The sequence below is a fragment of the Puma concolor genome, chromosome D3 (assembly GCF_028749965.1).
Source record: "Puma concolor isolate L17-30 chromosome D3, mPumCon1.1.hap2, whole genome shotgun sequence".
NCBI classification, from domain to species: domain Eukaryota; kingdom Metazoa; phylum Chordata; class Mammalia; order Carnivora; family Felidae; genus Puma; species Puma concolor.
In genome coordinates this window covers 53,401,254-53,422,807 of record NC_141678.1, presented here as the reverse complement: position 1 = coordinate 53,422,807, position 21,554 = coordinate 53,401,254, and the positions used below count along the sequence as shown (strand labels likewise).

Below are 21,554 nucleotides of genomic sequence, written 5' to 3'. Positions count from 1 at the left end.
AGTTTGAGCAAGTTTGGATTCCACTTACCATTTATTGATCTGATATCCCATAAGTCAGCTGTCCCTGGTGGCTGATCAGCCACACAGAAGGTAAAGGGAGCCCCGTAAGAATGATCATAAACAGAGATAAGGATCGATGGAGAGGCAATGCAGATGTATTTACTTTCAGCAAAAATGACTGGACAGTAATCATGAACATCAGGAACTTCGATACATATGGTTCCTGTTGCTGTTTTCCCAGAGCCATCTGAAATAGCAAAGCATCATGAGTATTGGGGTAAATGGTGTCAGGGAGAAAATCCTTTCTTATATTCTATGATGATGCCACAACATAGAGGAATAGCATGAATGACTCCTGAAGTGGTGCATGATGGGTTCCTGCTTACTTCAATGACCTGAAGCCACTCTTGTCTTTGCTCACTACCTTCCAGCCACACTGGTTTCTTTTTAATTCTTGAAACAAATTTCTTCCTAACCCAGGACTCTTGTGCATTCTATTCATTCTTCCCAAAATGTTTTTCACCTCCATTTCATTCAGCCAACTCCTACACATCCCAAGATGCAAAATTAAATGTCCTTCAAAACAGGCTTACAGTTTCTAGTCTCATGCTGTCCCCATAAACAAGACTCCCAGTCCAGTCTAGAGCCTTCCATTCAGGATGCTGATTGATTTCTGTATTTGTAGGAAAATAACCACAATTGAAATTAAAGAATTGTCTGTATGCTTTTTCTTTCTGTTTTACTATTTATTTTAATTCCATCCATTAGATGCTATTTCTCTCTGAAATGGCACTTCTGAAAACAAATATAAATCTATGAGGTTTTTTTCCCTCACCCATTCAAAACAAATTTTTGGTCAATATAATTAATTAGAAGGGCAGAAGAGCAAGAAATTTGAATCTGGACTTTTAGTTCACTTTTCCATCTGGATGGCTTGTGCCTATGCAGATACTCTGCTTAGGCAAGTAAACAATAGCCCTTGTTTTAGTTTTCTGTTGATACATTTTGACAGTTTTTTTCTCCCTCTTTATCACTTGATGACTAATTTTTATTCTAGTTATTGAAGATATTCACATATGACCAACATGCAAAGATAGGCTGTGATCAACATGGTTAGAGTCCTTTTAAGGAAGTGGCTTTCTAGTATGCTGATAACAAATAAGACTATAATATTTCTATAACTGACGCAGGTGTTAGAAGTGACACAGAATGAAGACCAGAATGTATGGACTATAATGACTTGGGGATTATCACGGTTTCTTTTAAAATCTTTTACTGCCCATTTATCTTTTTCTTTGGCTACTGTAGAGCTCAGACATAAACAATGCAAACCTACAGTATCTATCTTCTATTAGGTGTATATCTAGAACACCTATTTTCTTTCTTCTTTTCTAGTTACTGACCTTTTTCTGTTTTGTTCTGTAGTAGCTGGTTTCCTAGGCACTGTTCAGAGCATGATTAACTGTTGGTAAATAAATAAACTCCTGTTGCTATCACTAAAAAGGAATGCTTAATAGCTTTTCCCGTGAGAAGCAGCTCAGTTACAAGTTAGTTCAGTGCATCTGCTCTTATGACTTTTAATTTGGCTCTTCTATTTGGAATAACCTTGTGCTTTAACATCTTACTTTGGACATGTCTACTCAAGCAGCACTTACACAGGCCTCTCGTTGTAGCTCAGTTTTAGTGGTTCTAAAATAACTATACTCTGGGACACTGACTTTCTCCTAGGTCATTCCCAAATGAACTTTGCATACACCTTGTAGTGCTTCCTTTACGTAAACATTCCTAACATACTCTGAAAGTTGAATGAAGCGTCTCAAGAAATGAGGCCAGAAGCAGAAATTGAATTTTATTTATAGACTTAAACTTTTATGCTTTCTGCTGTAAGCCACATACTGTTCTTTTTTGGAAGTAGGTAAAATAAATTATGCTTAAATGTAAATAATGGTATGGGTGGACTGAATTCAGTTCTTGATCTAAGGTATTTAGAACTCTCTGTAAGTCTTGCAGACACACTAAATATGTTATTTGAGTCAATCTACTATAAATATTAGAATTACATTTATATTTAATGGAATAACAATAATTTTATTGAAATATTGAAAATAAATTTTCTTACCATCTACAGCCAGGATCTCTGCTGTGTATATCCCATTGGTAATATATTTTGACTTCTTATCAAATTCCCTAGACAACTGTAGCTCACCAGTCCTTGAATCTACTTTTAACCAGCTGCCTGCATCATGTCCTATGATATACCTGTTTTTAAATAAATAAGTTCATCATTTGCTTATGTGAAAGTTAATGATTTTAAGTCACATGCAATGCATTAAACTTAAATATAGTGTTTGTATGTTTTACAGTGATAATTGCCTTGGTTTATAAAATGTATATATATCAATAAAATTTTAGTGTTGAACATATTAATACACAGGTTCATAACAGAGTTTTAAAATTTCATACTTCTTACTCTTCTAGCTCTTAATATAATTGTTAGTAAAATGTATGAGTCTCTTTCAGGTTTGTTTATTGTAGCAATATCTACTGAGGGAATATACTTTATTCATTTTTACATGTGGTGCCCTTCGTTTTTCCTAGATTTTAAGGTGTATTAGTTTTAGGGTACCTTGCTGTTGGCCTGTTATGGGTTTTAGTATTATGTAAATAATATAATATAATAATATAATGTATTCAAAATGCTCGACCTTATTGAAAGAAGATCTGGCCTCTGTACCAGGTACAATTTCAAGTGTCCAAGGCACTTATTTGACACATCCTTTTTCTCTATCCCATACTGATAGACTTCATAATTTTTGTTGTCTATCTATTTGTTAACCTATTAAGTAATCAAATTGTTAATATCAAAGTAATTTACAAATCAATAGACTGTTGACTCCAAAAATATTAGGAGGAGGAAAGAAGAGAGACAAGGAAGGAGAATACACTTACATATTTCACTAGTCATTTTCCAGAATATCTTGTATAGATCTAATTCATGTATAATCTGTGTACCTAGTGCCTCTAATGCCTACCTTTCTACTTCTCCAGTTCTGAGTTTATACTCAATCAAATTTCTGAAACACCTGTGTTTTAGTTTCTATTATCTTTTTTCTTCCTCTTAAGCTGGTGGTTGAAATTAGTCCCAGAGTCATTAGATAACAGGTTTTAAGGAAACAAGCAGTGACTCATCTTTTATGAGGTCTTATAGTTTACAATATGGCTTACTCAGCCTGGGGCCAGGGTGGTAACAACTGGCCACAAAAAGATCAGAGAGACTCAGGGAGTCAGAATCTCCTAGTAGTTCTTTGACCTTATAGTTGCTCCCTGTACACAATTACCATTCTAACCTTTTGGAGTCCATATTGCAAAACTCAAGACGTATTTCAACCCACATACACTAGTACATTCTATATGAACTAACACTGGACAAAACCACATTTTATCACTTTGATATGAGCACAGTATTTGTGGTACCTGACATTTGTTGCAGGATTCCCCGTGTCCATATCTATAGCTGTATATGTGCCAAGCACATAATTCAATAAGGAATTTCCTTTTATTCCTTCTCGAATACTGAAGGTCATGGAATTTGGATGAAATGTGGGTCCTTCTCTCACATTAACAACCTGAATTCTCACAGGGGTTGAGTGCATTCGGAATTGAGAAGCAACTGAGTGGTGAAATTCAGCTTGGTTTTTAACTCCAATACTAAGATGAATATTAGGCATTTGTTCATAATCCAGCATCTGAAATGATAGGAAGTAAAAAACTCTGAAAAGACAAAAGAGCTCTCTTTTGGTAGAATAAGTAGCCATGATAAGAAAGCAACATGCTAGAGTGAATTCCAGGAGTTATGTTATTCAGATTTTGAATTGATAAAACTTTATTAATTACTGCATTAGACACTTCAGACATGTTATTCCCTTTATCTATTGGCATAAGCAGGTATATAGGTCATTTATACTTACACAGGTCATTTGGGCCTGTGACTTAGGTTGGACTCAGACTTCTTATATAAAAACCCTGAAGTCAAAAATGATTTCTTTCCAAATGAGAAAAATGAAAAATAAACTTAGAATGAAATAAAAAAATGTTCACAACTGGTGAATGAATAAATAGGACCCAGGTTTTCTTTGTAGAATTCACATCTAAGAAGCTCTTGAAATCAGCAGAATAAGGGAGCTTTATTAGTATAGTTGAACATGTAATTTAAAAAACAAATGAGGCAAACAACTTCTAAAGGAGAATTCATGATTATTATATGCAGCCCTAAACTATAATTTAATTGTGCTGGGTCTGGTGGACAAGAAGATTTCTTCACAGGGCACATTCAAATAAGCAAATAGCTTTCCCAGAGAAAAGTCACCTTTAAAATGGGTTGTTTGAATAAAAGGTGAATGGAATCTTTTGATCCCGAATGATTGATGTGGTGACATGAAAAGTCACCACCAACAATTCAGCATAAAGCCGACTGTGAATTGTGTACTAAAAAAATGGATTTTCAGTTGGAAGAGTTCCCTCTTATACAACAAGTGAAAAAGCAGTTGTGAAAAAGGGAGTCCTGGACAAAGACTGTTTAGAAGTGTTCCGGAAGATAACGTAGCATCCCTTATATCACATTTGCCAACAACAGTAGTTGACATAACAATGCCATCAATAAGACCCTGAGGTAAATCTCTGCTTCTCAAGGAAATTCTATGACATCATAAATATTTTCTCAGTAAATTTTAGTTAATTTCTTCACAAGAGCTAATAAGATGGAAATAGTCACAGGAATTCAGTTAGGTCCTTATTTGGGACTGGCTCACTATGGTTTACTTACATTTCAGCTCAAATCCTTCAGTTTTGGGATTTTGAGTCTTCTGTACATCTGTCCCCTCCCTGGTCCACACAATGCCTAGCACAGAGCTGACTATGAATGGTGTTCTCAAAAATAGATTTTCAACCAGAAGAGACCTGTCTTCTACAATTCAGTTTTTATTTTCTAGAATTCCACACTGTCTTTAAACAAATGAAAAATCTGAGATTCTTTTTTTCAGGTAGAGAAATCTCTTGGAGTTTTTGGTGCATACACACGTATGCGCTCTTTGTTAGAATAGTTCTCTCCCTTTTGAATAGAGGGTGGGGGAGAATATTAATATGTGTATAATGTTGTGTCAATTACAGATGTTCACAAAATATGGTGTGAGGAAATTGGTTGGGGAGCTAATCTTCCCTCCAGTAAGGAAGATAAAAAGCAGAGGAAAGACAGAAAGCCTCTCTAATATTCTTTGCAAATGGGATCTTTTATCAAGAGTTTTGCGATTGTGCAGAGGTCAGGGTTGTGCAAAAAGCAATAAAAACAACTACGAGTCTCTGCTTGGAGTTAGAAGAGAGAGGCTGGAACGAATCAAGTTTCTGTGGTTGAAGACCTGACTGAGGAATACTCATAAAGGATATGCTGATATGTGTTAAAAGGGTGGAGCTAGTCTTAGAGAGTCTACAGGGGGCTCAGGAAGGGCTCAGAATGAAGATGAGCCATCCAGAAATAGATTTGGCTTCTGGCAGGTTTTTTTGCTATTTAAAAAAAATTTTAAATTTTTAAAATTTAAAATTTTTAAATGCTTATTTATTTTTGACAGAGAGAGAGACAGAGCATGAGTTGGGGAGGGGCAGAGAGAGGAAGACACAGAATCCGAAGCAGGCTCCAGGCTCTGAGCTGTCAGCACAGAGTCCGATGCGGCTCGAACCCACGGACCATGAGGTCATGACCTGAGCCGAAGTTGGACGCTCAACCGACTGAGCCACCCAGGCGCCCCAGAGAAGTTAAGCTGTTAGAGTCTCCCATGCAATTTTGTATGTTTGGTTTTGGTTTTGGTTTAGGTCAACATGACCCTGCTATTTCCCAGAGGGGATGCCGGTTCATTTTAGAATTAAGTATGGAAAAAGGTAGATCAGCAGTGTGTATACAAAACAGGCAGTTTTTCCATGGCAATTCCCCATGAGGGAATTGTTAAATATCTGCCAGGGTGTGTATGTTCTCCTTTCTAGGAATTGACATTTTCTGGTGGAAGTGTGTCTGGGCGACATGAGCAGGGCACATGCAGTTGGGAAGGGGCACAGAGGTGAACAGAGGGAGATGTCTGAAGGTACTAGTTCTTGCTTCAAACTTGTTTGACTGGCCCCGGATTATACGGGGAGGCATGGAGGGGGCAGTTAAGTATGACTTTGGAATCAGAGAGCTCTGGTTGGATCTTGTCTTTGTCATTTGCCACCTGGCTGAACTTAAGGCAAGTTAGTTTTCCTCTTTTGATTTTGTTTCACTTTCTATAAAAAAAGAATCAAAATATTTTTCTCCCAGAGTTGTGACGGTTTTAAAACCTCTGTATACACAGTATGACTGACTAGCTGGTGTTTAGTGACTGCTTAATAAACATTAATTAAAATTATTATAAAAATAGAGAAGCAATATGTCTTTGTTAGAATTCCAATTGTAATATTTTGCTTGTCTTCTCAGTGTTGAAATGAATGTGTATACACACACACATATTATTTGTTACTTTTTCTGTATACATGTATTGATAAATAGTGAAAAGAAGTTATTGACAAGAGAAATTTTTTTTACCTTCTTAAAGATTTTCTCTTGTTAAACTACAAGTTCCTTGAGAACAAGGACCATGTCTTAGTCACCTTCATATCTCTAGCACATAGCAGTTCTCAATCCTTAGACTAAGAAAAGGGTTATAGAAAGCTCAGTCAAAAGCCCATGACTAAGAGGCCAGTTTCCATGAGGTTAAATAGCAGCTTGAGTGAAAATGGAGAGGGTACAGGACATTAGTGACCTTGTTCCAAATGCCAAATTCTGGAACTCGACACATATGTTCTCTAAATACATAGTTGTGGCTAAGTCCTGAAATACATACTGAGGCTTTAAATATCATTTTAATTAGCCTTTCCATATTATTTTGATGTTTTTAAACATACTTTTCCTGCTTTCTTTTTTTAAAATTATTTTTTAATGTTAATTTATTTTTGAGAGAGAGAGACAGAGTGGGAGCAGTGGGGAGGGGCAGAGATAGAGGCAGACACAGAATCTGAAGCAGGCTCCAGGTTCTGAGCTGTTAGCACGGAGCCCGACGCTGGGCTCAAACTCACAAACTGTGAGATCATGACCTAAGCTGAAGTCAGATGCTGAACCGACTGAGTCACCCAGGTGCCCTTCTGCTTTCTTTAATGGACTTGAGAAGTTATCATCCAGGAAAGAAAGATGGACACTGCATAACATCTAATATTGTCTTGACCAATTTTTCATGAACTTGAATTTCCCATAGTTGTGTGTGTGTGTGTGTGTGTGTGTGTGTGTGTGTGTGATGAACTGATTATATTTAAGAAACCCAAAACCCTTTAGCTCTCACAGAAGACACATTACGTAAGTAATAGTGCATTGCCCGCATTCTGAACATGTCTTCTTTTTCAGTTTTATAATTTTTTAGAAATTATGAATTATACAGTCAAGCTTGATGACTCGCATTTGGGTGAGAGCCTCACCATCCTCAATTTTTTGTGAGTTTCTACTATCTTCTGAACACTGGGCCGGATGCTAGGAATGGAAAGGTATTTAGATCAAGTTGTTTATATGCAAAGCTCTTACAATGTCTTTTAGTAGTTTCAGAGACAGACCAAAAGCAAAGAACAGTGACATGCTATAAGCTAAGAAGCTAAGTCAATGATTAAGATGGTAAGAAGATGGGTAAGAATTATCTGACATGTCTAGATCTTGATTTTTAGCTGAGATGCAAGGTTGAACAAATTCTATCCCTGAAAACAAACTTGACTAAATATTCAGAATTTGATAAGATGGTAAGTGACCTTTTGTCTCTCTTTTCCTTATCTATGTTAATTTGGCAATGGCTGTTTTTCTTGTTCCCTCATTTCCATTTTTACTGCTATTGTCTTAAATAAGGTTCTTATTACCTTAGGACTCAATTAATATAATAATTATTTTCTTAATTTTATTCTTTCCAGAGTTGAGCTCATAGTGTGACTGCTATTGAAAAAAAAAAAAATCCCAAAACTTTTCTTGGCCTATAAGTAGGGATTAGTAAAGATTTTTTGGTTAAGAGCAGAGAGTAAATAGTTTAGGTTTTGGAGGTCATTTACAGTTTTTGTCTTAAACATTCAACTCAGCCATTCGAGTGTGGAAACAGCCATAGAAAATAGTGAATGAATGAATGAGTGTGGTTGTTTTTTAATAACATTTTATGTGCAAAAAGCGACTATAGTCCATGGGCTATAGTCTGCTGACCTATGGCCTCAAGCAATGTTTCTCAAATAGGAAAGCTCTGGTATATTCTTCGAGTCCTTGTGTTCTCTTAAGAAATTTTGAAATTTTGTGGGTTCATTTGAATTACAATCTTAGAAAGTATACATAGACATTTTCCATAATTTTGATTACAACCTCATAAATTAATACACTGCATGATTTCAGTGCTAGTGTTTTGTGGTAAAGTAGTAATACTTCAGTTGCTCTAGAAAATTGCAAAGAGAACAGAAGGACTGTATAGAGAAATGATATGTTTGCATTAGAGGGAGGCTATATCAGGCTTCCTGATATACGGCAAATGGAATAAGGAAAAGTAGTAACGGAATGAAATAATTACAGGTCACTATGTACCAAATTAAATATGTGCATGTGTCTACCAGTATATACTTTCATAACTATGAGTTCTGTTTATGTTGTTTGTACTGATTTTGCTGAAGGAAAAAATTAAGTTCCCCGATCACATCAATGTTAATTTAAATCTTATTGGTTTGTAGTTTTAGTTGTTTCTTATTTGTAGTTTTAGATTTTATTGCTGTCCATAAGACAGATTAGATTTATTGCTCCATAAATCATAAAGTAGTTTAAGAAAAATTAATCGGTAGGAAAAAGTCAAGCCCTACATTCCAGTATTCAAGGTTCTCAGCAGACCCAACTCTAATCATCATCTTCGCTCTTGCATCTCATTGTTTCCCTCCATGAACATCTGATACAGCCCCCCAAATTGCTCGTGGTGTCCTGAGCATGCTTTCCTTTTCCTCCCCTCAACTTGTTTGCTCATTTCAGCTCTCACATTAGCAATCTCAGTTGTAAGGTCTTGCTTACACCGTCTTCTCTGCATGAAACCTTTTCAGACAAACCCAACTCAGAAAGACCTCACCTCTTAGAAATTATTTCATGTTTCACCCTTTCAGCCATTAATTATGTTTAACATTATAACATCTGTACAAGCACTTCTTTGTTTTTAACTCGTCTTATTATCTAATTCAGGAGTACATGCCTTGTTTTCTTAACTAGATATTGGGCACTGTGAGAACAAAACAGCCTCCTTAATTCTTACTTCTCTTGGTAACAAAGAGAGTGTTGCTGAGCTGGAAGGCTCAGACCGACATAGTGAGCTAACTTAGGGCACTAGTCATGTAAGTAGTATTCAAGGTTATAGAGTGTTTTTTTGGTAGCAAGATTCTGTCTGGAAGAGGAAATTAAAACTTCTTTAGAAGAAAATACTGCAGGGGCACCTGGGTGGCTCAGTTAGTTAACATCTGACTCTTGATCTCACGATTGGTGGGATTGGACCCCTTGTGGAGTTCATGCTGGCAGCATGAAGCCTGCTTGGGATTCTCTCTCTCCTGTGTCTCTCTGCTCCACCCCACCTCAAAGTAACTAAATAAACTTTAAAAAAAGAAGAAAATACTGCAGGTCCCAAACTGTACCTTGACGACTTTCAAAATGCCCTCATTGGTTCGTGGGTCTGTTTGAATATCGAACCAATTCCCATCATTTCCGGAGAGAATTAAATATTTTGCCAGCCAATTATCGGTGCCTTCTTCATCAAGATCAATTGCTTGTAATCGTATCAGCTCCGAATTTAGACAATTCTCTTCAATACTTGCTGAGTACTGAAAAGACATGGATCAATTTTATAATCAATAAAGTTTCAAAGGAGGAAAGATATTTACTAATACATAATTATCACTTAAGATACTAACAACAAACTATGTCAATAATTTTTGCACCATTATTAAAGGCCACACATTTCAATTAGAAATATAAGACTAGGAATATAAGATAATAAAACTGATTTTCTTGTGCTGTGTGTGAAGTCAAGGTCAAACTGGCACTTTATTTTATTTTCCTTGCTTATTTTTAATTTTCTGTAAGTTAGTCCCTCCTTTTCCTGTGAGGGGTCAGATGACATTATCTTAGGCTTTGTGGGCCAGAGAGTTCAGCTACAACTAGTCACCTCCGCTGCTGTAAGATCAAAGCAGCCGCAGACAGCATATAAAGGGATGAGTCAAGTTGTGATCCGATAAAACATTTTTTTTTAACCAAAATAGGTGGTGAGCCAGATTTGGCTTTGCTATTTTCAATGTTATGCTTCTTTGTGTCTAAAATGAAGATGAAAGTGGGAAATGTTTGGGACTCCTGTAGAATTAATTCAGCAAACATCAGGCCTATAAAGATACATCAATATTGTTACATGATTCCCAGCATTAGGTTAATAAAATCCCACATTTCTTTAAGTAGAGAGTATGGAGGAGTTGGTCTGCTGCTTTCATAGATGCAGGTTGTACAGAATAGTGACTCAAAGGCAAGCATGCACTATTAAGGTGTATTACTATTTTGTGATGAAATACGATTGAGATACAGTATCATTTTCGTTTAGCATACAACATAGTAAATCCATGTCTATATGTAATGTGACATGATCACCATAATAAGTCTAGTTACCATCTGTCACCATACAACGTGAGTACAATATTATTGACTGTATGAGGTATATTATTATTATACTTAATAAGTTCCAAGGTTTACACACAAAGCTGAGTCCATCCACACACATAACAGAACCAGGCTCACAAAGTAGCAGGAAAGCAAATCAGTTACTGACACTTAGGGGAAAAGGATTATAATAATAACAACTTACGGAAGTTTTCTCCAAAGTGGGGAAGTTATCATTGACATCTAAAACCTTGATTCTACAGTCGCACTCAGAAGACAGTCCGTCTGCAGCTCCGTCTCGATCTGAGCCCCTTACCACAAGATTATACATACTGTGTTGCTTAAAATGAAAAAGAATTGTAAGCCTTAGACCACGTGTTGAATGAAACACGACACATTCTGAAATTGTTCCCCTAATTTCCTTTTATAATTTTATGTAGTATTTTAATATAATTTTTTTCTTCTTATAATTTTCATTCAAAAGTCATGGTTAGATTATTTTTCCTTCCCTCCTTTACACTGGAGGAAAGGCATACTTGGATCATTTCATCTTTGCCTTTTGAAAATTGAGTTCTTTATTTCTTATCATTCATTCATAGAAGGCTTTACCTCTCTGTCAAGGAAACTGGACATCGTGCGGACTTCTCCAGTGTACCTGTTCAGGATGAACATTGGTGCCCCTGCTGGCTCTTGAGAGATGATCTTATAGGCTATTTTAGAATTCAGATGATTGTCTTCGTCTGCATCTGTGGCACTTAACTTTACAACCAGTGTGTCTAGAAATGAAGATGGAGGTGAAGAATGTTTGGGACTCTGCTGGGATCAGTTCAGCAAATCATCAGGCATAGGAAGAAAGAGTGGTTGGCCTTCCCTGAATTTTCTGTTTTAGTTTTCCACAAGAATGTATTACCATAATTTCAAACTACACCACTAATTGTAAAAATAATGGAATGGCGGTTTGCTCTATAAAATCCTTTAGTATATAAAGTACTTACACTCCTTAAGTGACTAAATGGTAAATCAGGAGCAAACTAGAGTAATTGTTAATGTATGAAAAAGAAGTTCCATAGCCTTTATCATAAATCTGAAAAACCGATTTTGTCAATTTGTGTTTACAGTGGTCTTGTGACATTAATTTAAAATGCTTAAGTAAGAAAGATTATAGCTTGGGATACCTGGATGTCTCAATCAGTTAAGCATTTGACTCTTGATTTCAGCTCAGGTCATGATATCACAGTTTGTGGGTTTGAGTCCCAGATTGGGCTCCGTGCTGACAATGTGGAGCCTTGGGATTTTTTTCTCTCCCTTTCTCTCTGCCCCTCCCCCACTGACTCTGTGTCTCTCAAAATAAATAAATAAACTTAAAAAATAGAAAGATTATAGCTTAATTAAATTCAATGTTAAGATTATTAATTGATCACCTATATTCTTTATTTTCATTCATCCAGAAAATGGAGAATTATTATTGGTTGCCTTGGAGGATGATAGCACTTGACTGAATAGTCAAGAACATATAACTATTGAAAAGAAGATTTGTCCACAGGAATAGAAAAAGTTGTTGATTATTCATAGGAACAAAGAACCAGCATCCTAGGCAATCCCCAAGGACATTAGCCCCTAGGACAGATTTTCCAGAGCTGGATGGTCCCTGATGTTTTTCTGCTTCCCAGCCAGTTTTCAAAGTGAAAAACTAGTACAGAGAACCAGGGACCCCTTGAATAAAAAAGCCAGGTTTCATGGAGTTCATAGTCTATGAAAATATGCCCTGGCCCTGTGGTTCACTCTCCTCACTTGAGGGAGCATTAATAAAACTGCTAATCAGCCGCCAAGTGGACGTGGACGTAGACGTGGACTTGGGTGTCGGTTTGAAGGCGGGCTTCACCTTTCCTCCCTTCACCAAGTTATGCTGAAGTATGTTAGTGATGAAACAATGATGGGCTTTGGAGACCCTCTGGGGCAAAACCTTCACTTTACTTCTGTATGTCCTCTTCTCCTATGCTATAAAGCATTTTGTGTTTCTTACTTTCCACATCATTCTTTTGGGGACTCTGAAGAAGTTCTCCAGACACCCCCTCTTGACTCCTGCCTTTTTACCTCTTCTTTCTCTCCTCCAGTACTTCTTGCCTCTTTCCTCTTTTCCTCCGAACTTCTCCATCCTTCTTTCTTTGACTGTCCATTAGTACCTCTAGTTTGCTTTCTATATGTCTTTCTTTCTGAAATTCCTTTTTTATATTCCCTTTTTCAAATTTAATCTCGAGGTACATGTGCAGACATAGATATGAAAGAAAAAGGAATATTAGAGGATTGGGGAAAGCAAGGGTCAGAAGGCAAGGGAGGGGAGAACAAAGGAAAGTACCAACATAGGAAAAGCAGAGAAAGGAAAGACATTCAGGAGAAGGGATAGAAAGAAGGAGAAGAGAGTATTGGAGCTGGAGATGGAATTAAACAGGATGGAAAAAGTGAAAAAAAAAAAAAAAAAGAGAGAGAGAGAATGTAATGTGGCTTGCCGTGTAGACTGTGAAGAACCAGAGATTACCCTTTGTGACCGACCTGATGGCTGCCGTCGGAGATGCACCCTCCGTCACTCTCTGATGTGCTTCAGCCCACAATTTGAGGGATAGATCAGCACAGAGACCTTTTCCATGCATGGAAAGCATCCATGGTTTCTTTTTCAGTTAACTCATTTGGTTTAAGTTAATCATGAACCAGTAATAATCTTTAAGGAAGGCGCTAAGCTCCTGCTAAATGACATGTACAAGGATCCTCCACAAACAAACAAGAGGATATGTAGCATTTTAGATATGATTTTTTTTCTAGGTCAGTTTTAAGTTAGAACTTGTGGGGCTTATTCAAAATACAAGTTTGACTTTTTCTGATCTTTAAATTACCTGTGTGTCAGTCTCCTACAGCTTTAGAGCAAGAGAAATCGACGTGATAATAATGCGGAGAAGTAGTGTCATCCACTTACTTGCATCACTGTTTTCTTCAATGCTGGCTGTGTACACATTTTGGGTAAAAACTGGAGGGTTATCATTTATGTCCATAACTTTGACTCTAAGCTCAAGAGGTCTTTCTAAGTCTTCACCCCGTGAATTCAGAGCCCGGCAATAGATCTGTGGAGAGTTGAGGGAAAAACTGTCTCTTTCTATCAAAGGAAATTAAGTAACATGATCAAAACCATTTCAGGAAATATGCAAAGAAACAATTTGCTTAGTGAATTCAGACAGATTAAAGTTTATTAATTTAAACATTATCAAGACATTTGATGGCATATCTATGCAACACTCTTGAACTATAAACTTATGTTTTCATACTCTTTTCATTGCTTTGGTCCCTATGTTTGGCTTCAGCTTTACTGTGTTTTAAATAGGGAAGAAAAATAATATGCATAAGTTAAAACACTACTGTGACTTACCAAGAAAAGTGGGGTTATCTCTCTGTCCACCACTGAAGTGATGTTAATTTCCCCAGTCCGAGGATTAATGGTGAACACTCCGTAAGGTGGTCGATCAATTCCTACCCCAGAGATGCGGTATGTAATCTTCTGGTTCGCTTCACAGTCTGATCGGATCTATGAGGAAAATGGTTAGGATTGTGATCTTATTTAAAGCAGATAATGAACCGTGGCGTGTAATAGAATGAGAAGGGAATAGCTTTGTAGCCAGATGGGCTTTGGATTCAAACAAGGCACCATGATTTAGGCCTGTGTGACCTTGGAAAATTCACTTAACTTTGCCAAGCACCAGCTTATAATGGGATAATACCACTTACATCCTAAGTTTGTTGTGGGGATTGTATGAGGTAGCATATATACACCATACCCCAATGCCTGGCATAAGGCACATACATGCTTGATGGGAGATTTGCTATTATTAATGGTACATTGTTCAATTCTCTGATTTTCTTTGCATATAAAGAGTTTGACAGAAGAAATCACCATCTTTAGTACTCATTGAAGGATCGTGTTATATTGATATGTACCCTGACTAGACTTTAAAGATTTAATCAAAATTATAGATAACTTAAGAAAACCACAAGAGAAATATAGTGTTTTGAGATACTGGGAATAATTTTATGAATTGAAACCTACCATATCACTCATCTGCCAAATAAAGTTTATGGCAAATATTCTGCCATGTAAGTTTTGTTTTAATAGTTTTATATCTATTGCTCATAAATTTGAACAAAGATAGTTTAAATTTTGGAATCTCACCTGTATACTAAAGATGAGAACATTCGGTAAAATACTAAGATTTGTTATCCAATACCCACAATTAAATAAAGACAACTGGAAACACAACTTGGAGTAGCTCCACTCTACTCCAGAGATCTTATTTATCTGGATGAAAATCCAGGAAATCCCCAAATGCAAATAAAAAGAAAAGAATACACCATACAGTGAAGTAACATAAAGCTATAACTGTGAGTTGAAAGGAAACAATAACAATTTAAATCTTTCCAAAAATTTCCAAAAATCGGAATACTCCTCTGACAGAATAATGTCTTCTTGAGTGGAGGTTGTATCTGTAATATCACTCACTGCTGATATTTACTATAGATAGGTAAAACTTCATATAAACATGCAAACAATATATAAATGTAAAGCTGTAAGGAGAGAATTCTGGTTGACTGCTCTGCTGTTTCACTAGTGGGGCAAGGCCAAGATGCCCCTTCCCAAGACCAAGTGAAACTGCTAACGTGGATCCCATCCTTCTTGGATCAATTTAGTACACTTTCTTCCCTTCACTCTCCTTCCTTTTTAATTACCATTATTTGGAATACTTTTTAAGACTCTACTAATTCTGGATATAGGAATCTAGTGGGAACTTTTGACACTTCCTTTCTTTCCTTTCTTGGAGAGAATTAATCAATACTGTAAACCTTTGATCTGGGGGAGGGATAGTCAGAAGATTATTACTACATGCATAAATTTTCTATAACATGTACCTATGACAGATAAGCAAGACACAAATGAACAGATAAAGCCCAGTTGTGCTGGAGATCCAGGTTTCTCTTCTAGGATCACTCAAAGACTCTGCTCTGTATCAGTTCCCACAAGGTAATATTCAAAACAGTGCCTCAGCAACATGAGCAAATGACTACCTGTCACCCCTCTTCCTAAGTCACTGTGGAGTAGTGAAGGCTGCAAATCCCCGAAATGTCTGAGGGCTTTCCTGCCCTGCAAATCATGTGTTATCAGCACCGCATACTCCTGTTCATTTCCTCACTTACTCTGGCAATCGGATTCCTCTTGGAGTTGTCCTCTCCTTCTCGACAGGCAGCAGCAAACTTGATCCACTCCCGCTTTTGTCTTCTGACTGTCTGCCATTTTGTAGTGCCATTTTCAACGTCTAATTCTTTCACCTTATGCAAAAATAGTTCACAATTTATACAGTGTTAGGACAGTTTTACTTAGTAAGGACATGTATTCAACATTGTAAGGTGCACCCAGAAGAAGCAAAGGTATTGAATTTGAGGAACAAAGAAAGTGTTCACTAATTCAAAACCCTTGGTGGATGTAGCCTGGTCACTTGCCTACCTACTTCTTTTGGAATCATCTCACTTGTAACTATATGATTCTAATGAAACAAATTTCATTAGCTATGTGTCGTGCTCATAATGTGTTTATATTGGATAATATGTTGTGTTTTTTTCTTTTTTTTTTTCAATCTTTCCTCACCCCTCTTTGGGCTCTGACCAGGCTTTCTGATCTCCAGAGTTGAAAAGATTGCTGGTGTTCCATTGAGTTCATCCTATGCAAAAGGAAAATTGTGCTGGTGGGTATGGTCACCTAAAAGAGGGAAGGGATTTTTTCTTTTCTTTTGGTAAGGACATCACTCTGGCTAAGCACCCAAATATATTATTGTAGGATTAGAAGAATATTTTAACTGAATTGATGGTACTTGCAATAATCCCATGGATAACTACGTGTCTTCTCAATGTTGTCCTTATTTATCCCTGCTTGCTATATGTTTTTCTCTTTGTGGTCTTATGTTACTATTGTTGGAGGAAGTCTAAGAATTTTAAAGTATTGAAGAGTTTAGAAATGTTACTACATGCATAAACATATTTGTATACATGCATAAATGTATGCATATATACATATATATAAATAAATTTTTAAGTGACTTACTTATTGAGGCCTAAATGATTGTAATGTTTGTTTAAGCTAATGCTTCATTTAATTACCACTTTGGGGAAGGAAACGTTCCCTGTGAATGGAGCTTATCCTTTCAAGAACCAAAGCTCATACACTTTCCCCCCATTTTGATACAACTTCCTGAAAAGTACCAGAGATCTCTTCATCAACAGGATTAGAAAAGTAATTTTATTTTCTTCAATGATTTGAGATTGATCATGATGAAAGGATCGAGGAATTTATTTCCTGAGTCCCACTCTTAATGGCACCGGATGCTCTGTTGTTCTATTGAGTTGTGTGTATATATATATATATACATATATATATATTATATATAATTTTTATATCTTTCCCTCGCTGAAAGGAGGAAATTGACCATTGGTTGTCTTTCTTAATGGTGTAACTGTCTAAAAATCTTCTTCTTATTCTAATGTATTACTGTGCTTCTTTAAGTTGAGAAATGTATGAATAAACTACTAATACAGTTTGGAAAGTAGGAGTTACTATGACATTGAGTTGTTACAAACTATGCCTGAAAACATGGATATTTAGAAGTATGGGTTTGCCATTGCTATTTTAGTTTGGCAGAAGTTCTTTCTCTTACCTTTTACTAAGTGATTATGATTTCAGTATTCTGATTTTTGATATACGATGCATTACAAAATTCCACTTTTCTTTCAATTTAAATTGAGAAAACAGTTTTAATATACATTACCTCAACAATAAATTCGCTGTTTACTTCTAGCACCACCTGTTATAGAAGGTACAACATTAGCAAAAAGTGCATAATTTAAGGGAAACTGTCATAAAACCATTGACAATCTTCTTTTGTTAATTCATTTCTTAAATCCACATTTTGTTAATAATATAGAATAAGCATGGGTAATACAAAATGAATAATACAGTCTCTTTGCCCTCCAAAGGCTTTTACACTTTTAGGGAAGAAAAAACACATAATTACAGCAAGACAGGTTAGGATATATGCTTTAGTGGAGGCACCGATGAGCTTGATGGATGGGTATAGCAGACAACTCAAGTGATCAAAGTGAATTTGGTAAGGACTTGTAGGAGACTAGGGACTGAAAGGGCTCTCAAGGATGAAGCTGCTTTGATAAGAAGAATTGATAAAAAGGAAAATTTCAGCCAGAGTAAAACATAAACACAGGACACTTTGGATGTTCCAGAAATGATAAATAATATTATTAGCTGGAAAGAAGTAGTAAAGAGACATGGGAAACAAGGTTTGGAATCTCAGTTTGGAGACATATCATGAAGTGCTTTATGTAGCAGATTAAGGAGTTTGAATTTCATTGGATAAGAGAGTAAGAGTGACAAAAGTAGTGTAATATACAGCATCGATACAAAGGGTGGAATGTAAAGGAAAAGCACTTGAAGTCAAGACATGTAGGAATTAGCAATTGCTGAGGTAAGGCATACTTAGAACACCAACATCAGTGTTGAAGTGGCACTGGAAAGGAGAGAAGATAGAAACATTCCCAAAGAACTGGTAGGGCTTATGGACCATGGGATGCCAGGAGGCGGAAGGTCAGATGGTGTAAGCTTGGCTTTCACGGACAATTGGAGTGCTAGTCATAGAAACAGAAAATTCAGCAGGAGAATGTCACTGCAGTGAGAGGGAGTCTGATGTTCGTTTTATTTTTGTAAATTTTTAATGTGATTCTAAAATTTGAGATAGAAAAGCTAAAGAAGTAGAATTTATCCAAACACGAGTGTTATTTGAAGTTAAAGGAAATGAGGCTATTACATGAGATGGTGTAAGGTAAGTGAAGTAGGCAAGGAACAGAATTTTATGGGAAGTGCTCATATCTGTGCAGGGTACAGAAGGAAGAAGTCTAAAAGTAGAGGGCTCCAAGAGCCCAAGGGAATAGAGCATCAGGGGACCAGGCTGTGGGTGCAGAGCGGATTCTCTCAGTGTCAGAATGCTACAAAGTGGTGGTGATTGTGGTGGTTGCGGTGGGTTGATGAGGAAGCTGAGTTCAGAAAGGAGAGATTGGATAACGAGGTGGAGAAGTAAGAAGAGAGGAAACAGAATCTCTGGAGTGGAATGATAAGAGGTTAGACAAAGAGGGAATATTTGATGGTTAATGTGCATAGCAAGGTGAAGGAGAATGGGAACTGAGAAGGTCATGGGTCATTGCCAACTTTTGCTGGTGACATATGCCAAATCATGGGAGTCAGGGAATGAGTTATTGAGAAAGTGGAAATAGTAATTGTAGGTTACACTTTCAGTTAGGAGATGAAGGAAATGTGGGAGGTAAGATGTAGTTTGAGGGGTTAATTAGATCAAGATATATTTTTTAAGTTTATTTATATTGAGAGAGAGAGAGAGAGATTGAGAGAGAGGGAGAGAGAGGAGGAGGGGCAGAGAGAGAAGGAGACAGAGAATCCTAAACAGAATCCGTGCTGTCAGCTGTTAGCGCAGAGCCCAATGCAGGCTCGATCCCATGAACCAAGAGATCATGACCTGAGCTGAAATCAAGAGTTGGATGCTTAACTGACTGAGCCACCTCAAGGCCTATTTTTTTAATGTTGGGAATTCATGACCAAATATACGATCTAAAGGCAGAGGAGAACGGGGGTATGGAGAAAAAGTGATAGGAGGAAAAAGGAGAAAGGGAGAGGAAAGAAATCAAGGAACAGTTACAATTGTGATTAAAAGAGAATAGGAATGGCTGGATCAAAACTGTGAATAAAAGACTTGGTAATGAATTAGATTGTTTCTTCCTTTGATACAAAAGATCAGAAGAATTCAATGAAGAGAGAAATCATTTTGAGGTGTAATTAGAGGACAATTATGCACATATCTCTTCCACAATTTTGTGGGGTTGGAGTGAGAAGAATGGGGAAGGGTGAGGGAAAGTGACAGGAAGCCAACTCATGCCATAAATGTTAGGGAACACTTGAGCACAGAAGGTTAGAAACAGAGGCAAGCAACTATTAGTCCATAGTTGATGAAGAGTTTGAAGAACAATTGAGATGAGAAAGCAAGAATATGATGTGCAGGCCATCTGTTTTGAGCATTTTTTTTTTTTAGTAGAACTTGACAGCCTAGGAACGGGGAAGAGAAGGAATGTTAGGGCTGTCCTCCGGTTGGGGATTGTTACCAAGGCTGACTGGAGATTCAGGGTGATGATAAGGTGCTATTGTGAACTCCGGTGAGTCAGGGAACAGAGTGAAACAGGGAGAGACTGGAGAGAGACTAGGACAGGTAGGCAGGGTGCAGAGCAGATCTGCAGGTATGTGTGTGTGTGTGTGTGTGTTGGGGGGGGGGGTGTATAAGAGGGAATGGGTGTGTGGTGGGGATTTGGAATGGCCCCTGAGCCCAGGAAGGGAAAAAATGCATATTAGAAATTTGGCAGTAGGGCATCGTGTTTCTTCTTAATTCACTTTCTTCCTCACGTGTACTTTTACTAGATATCAGCAAAATATCTAGATATAGAAAAGAAGTTCAGTATTTAATAGAAGATGGTTTTATTTGGGTGTGAAGGATGTTTTATTTCATACTAAATAATGTTCCTTGAGAGTCAGGTTTTTTGGTGTTAGAAAATTAGATGATTCTGGAAAGAGGGTAAGGACAAGTAAAAATCCCACTAAATCCCACTACTTGGAGATTGCCACTGCTAATATTTGGAGAATTCCTTTCAGGCTTTTTTTTTTTTCTTCCAAAAACACATACTCACATAAGTTGTAATATTTTTTTTTTGACCAAAGGAGAATTATATTATAATACACCATTTGGTAATTTGTTTTTTTCATCCGGTGATTATTGTGGTAGAGTTCCACATCAATGAATACATAAAGACATCATATATTTCGAAGGTTGCCTTATATATCACTTTAGTAGGTAGCTTCCATTCAGGTCATTGAGATGTTTGGAAAACAGAGAACGGATAGTGCTGTACTTTAAACTCTGATACGTGATTGTCAAGCACTGTCCTCCAGCGGGAGGTTAACTGGAAGCACTGCCTCGGTGGATGCCGGAAGGTTGGTGAGCCAGGCACGTGAGCCCTCATCTCATGTTAAGAGATTTTTGTTCCTCATCTTCAGCTTCCCACCTGTCTCTATTTTCTCCCTTCCCTCCACTTCTCTTCTTTCTCTCTCAAACATGGAATAGCTCTAAGGGGCGCCTGGGTGGCTCAGTCGGTTGAGCGTCCGACTTCAGCTCAGGTCATGATCTCGCGGTCCGTGAGTTCGAGCCCCGCGTCGGGCTCTGGGCTGATGGCTCAGAGCCTGGAGCCTGCTTCCATTCTGTGTCTCCCCCTCTCTCTGCCCCTCCCCCGTTCATGCTCTGTCTCTCTCTGTCTCAAAAATAAATAAAACGTTAAAAAAATAAAAAAAAAACATGGAATAGCTCTCTATTTAATTTTTCTAGAATTTCTCATGTATACCTTGTATATATTTTGTTAGATTGATACCTAACAGTTTAATTTGGGGGGGTATTAATTTAAATGTATTGTGTTTTAAATTTCAAATTCCACTTGTTCATTGCTGGTATATTAAAAAGCATTTGACTTTTGTATATTAACCTCCTATCCTGCAACCTTGTTGTAATTGCTTATTAGTTCCAGGAATTGTCTTGTCAATTCTTTTCGATTTTCTACATAGACAATCATGTCATTGCACTTGCGTTTAAAGAAAAGTTGGAAAAGCTTT

At 37.1% G+C, this 21,554-nt stretch overlaps 1 protein-coding gene across 1 annotated transcript in view; it reads right to left on the bottom strand.

Moving 5' to 3' along the window:
- Positions 1–21,554, bottom strand: part of DSG4 (desmoglein 4) — a 45,801-nt gene that overhangs the window by 13,592 nt on the left and 10,655 nt on the right. The window contains exons 2-11 of the mRNA XM_086682676.1: positions 17,596–17,631; positions 15,974–16,105; positions 14,157–14,312; positions 13,710–13,854; positions 11,351–11,517; positions 10,947–11,081; positions 9,733–9,918; positions 3,475–3,746; positions 2,120–2,259; positions 29–247 (exon numbers count right to left, since the gene is read on the bottom strand). Coding sequence (XP_086538802.1) covers positions 29–247; positions 2,120–2,259; positions 3,475–3,746; positions 9,733–9,918; positions 10,947–11,081; positions 11,351–11,517; positions 13,710–13,854; positions 14,157–14,312; positions 15,974–16,105; positions 17,596–17,631 — 1,588 coding nt within the window. The remainder of the gene's footprint in view (positions 1–28; positions 248–2,119; positions 2,260–3,474; positions 3,747–9,732; positions 9,919–10,946; positions 11,082–11,350; positions 11,518–13,709; positions 13,855–14,156; positions 14,313–15,973; positions 16,106–17,595; positions 17,632–21,554) is intronic.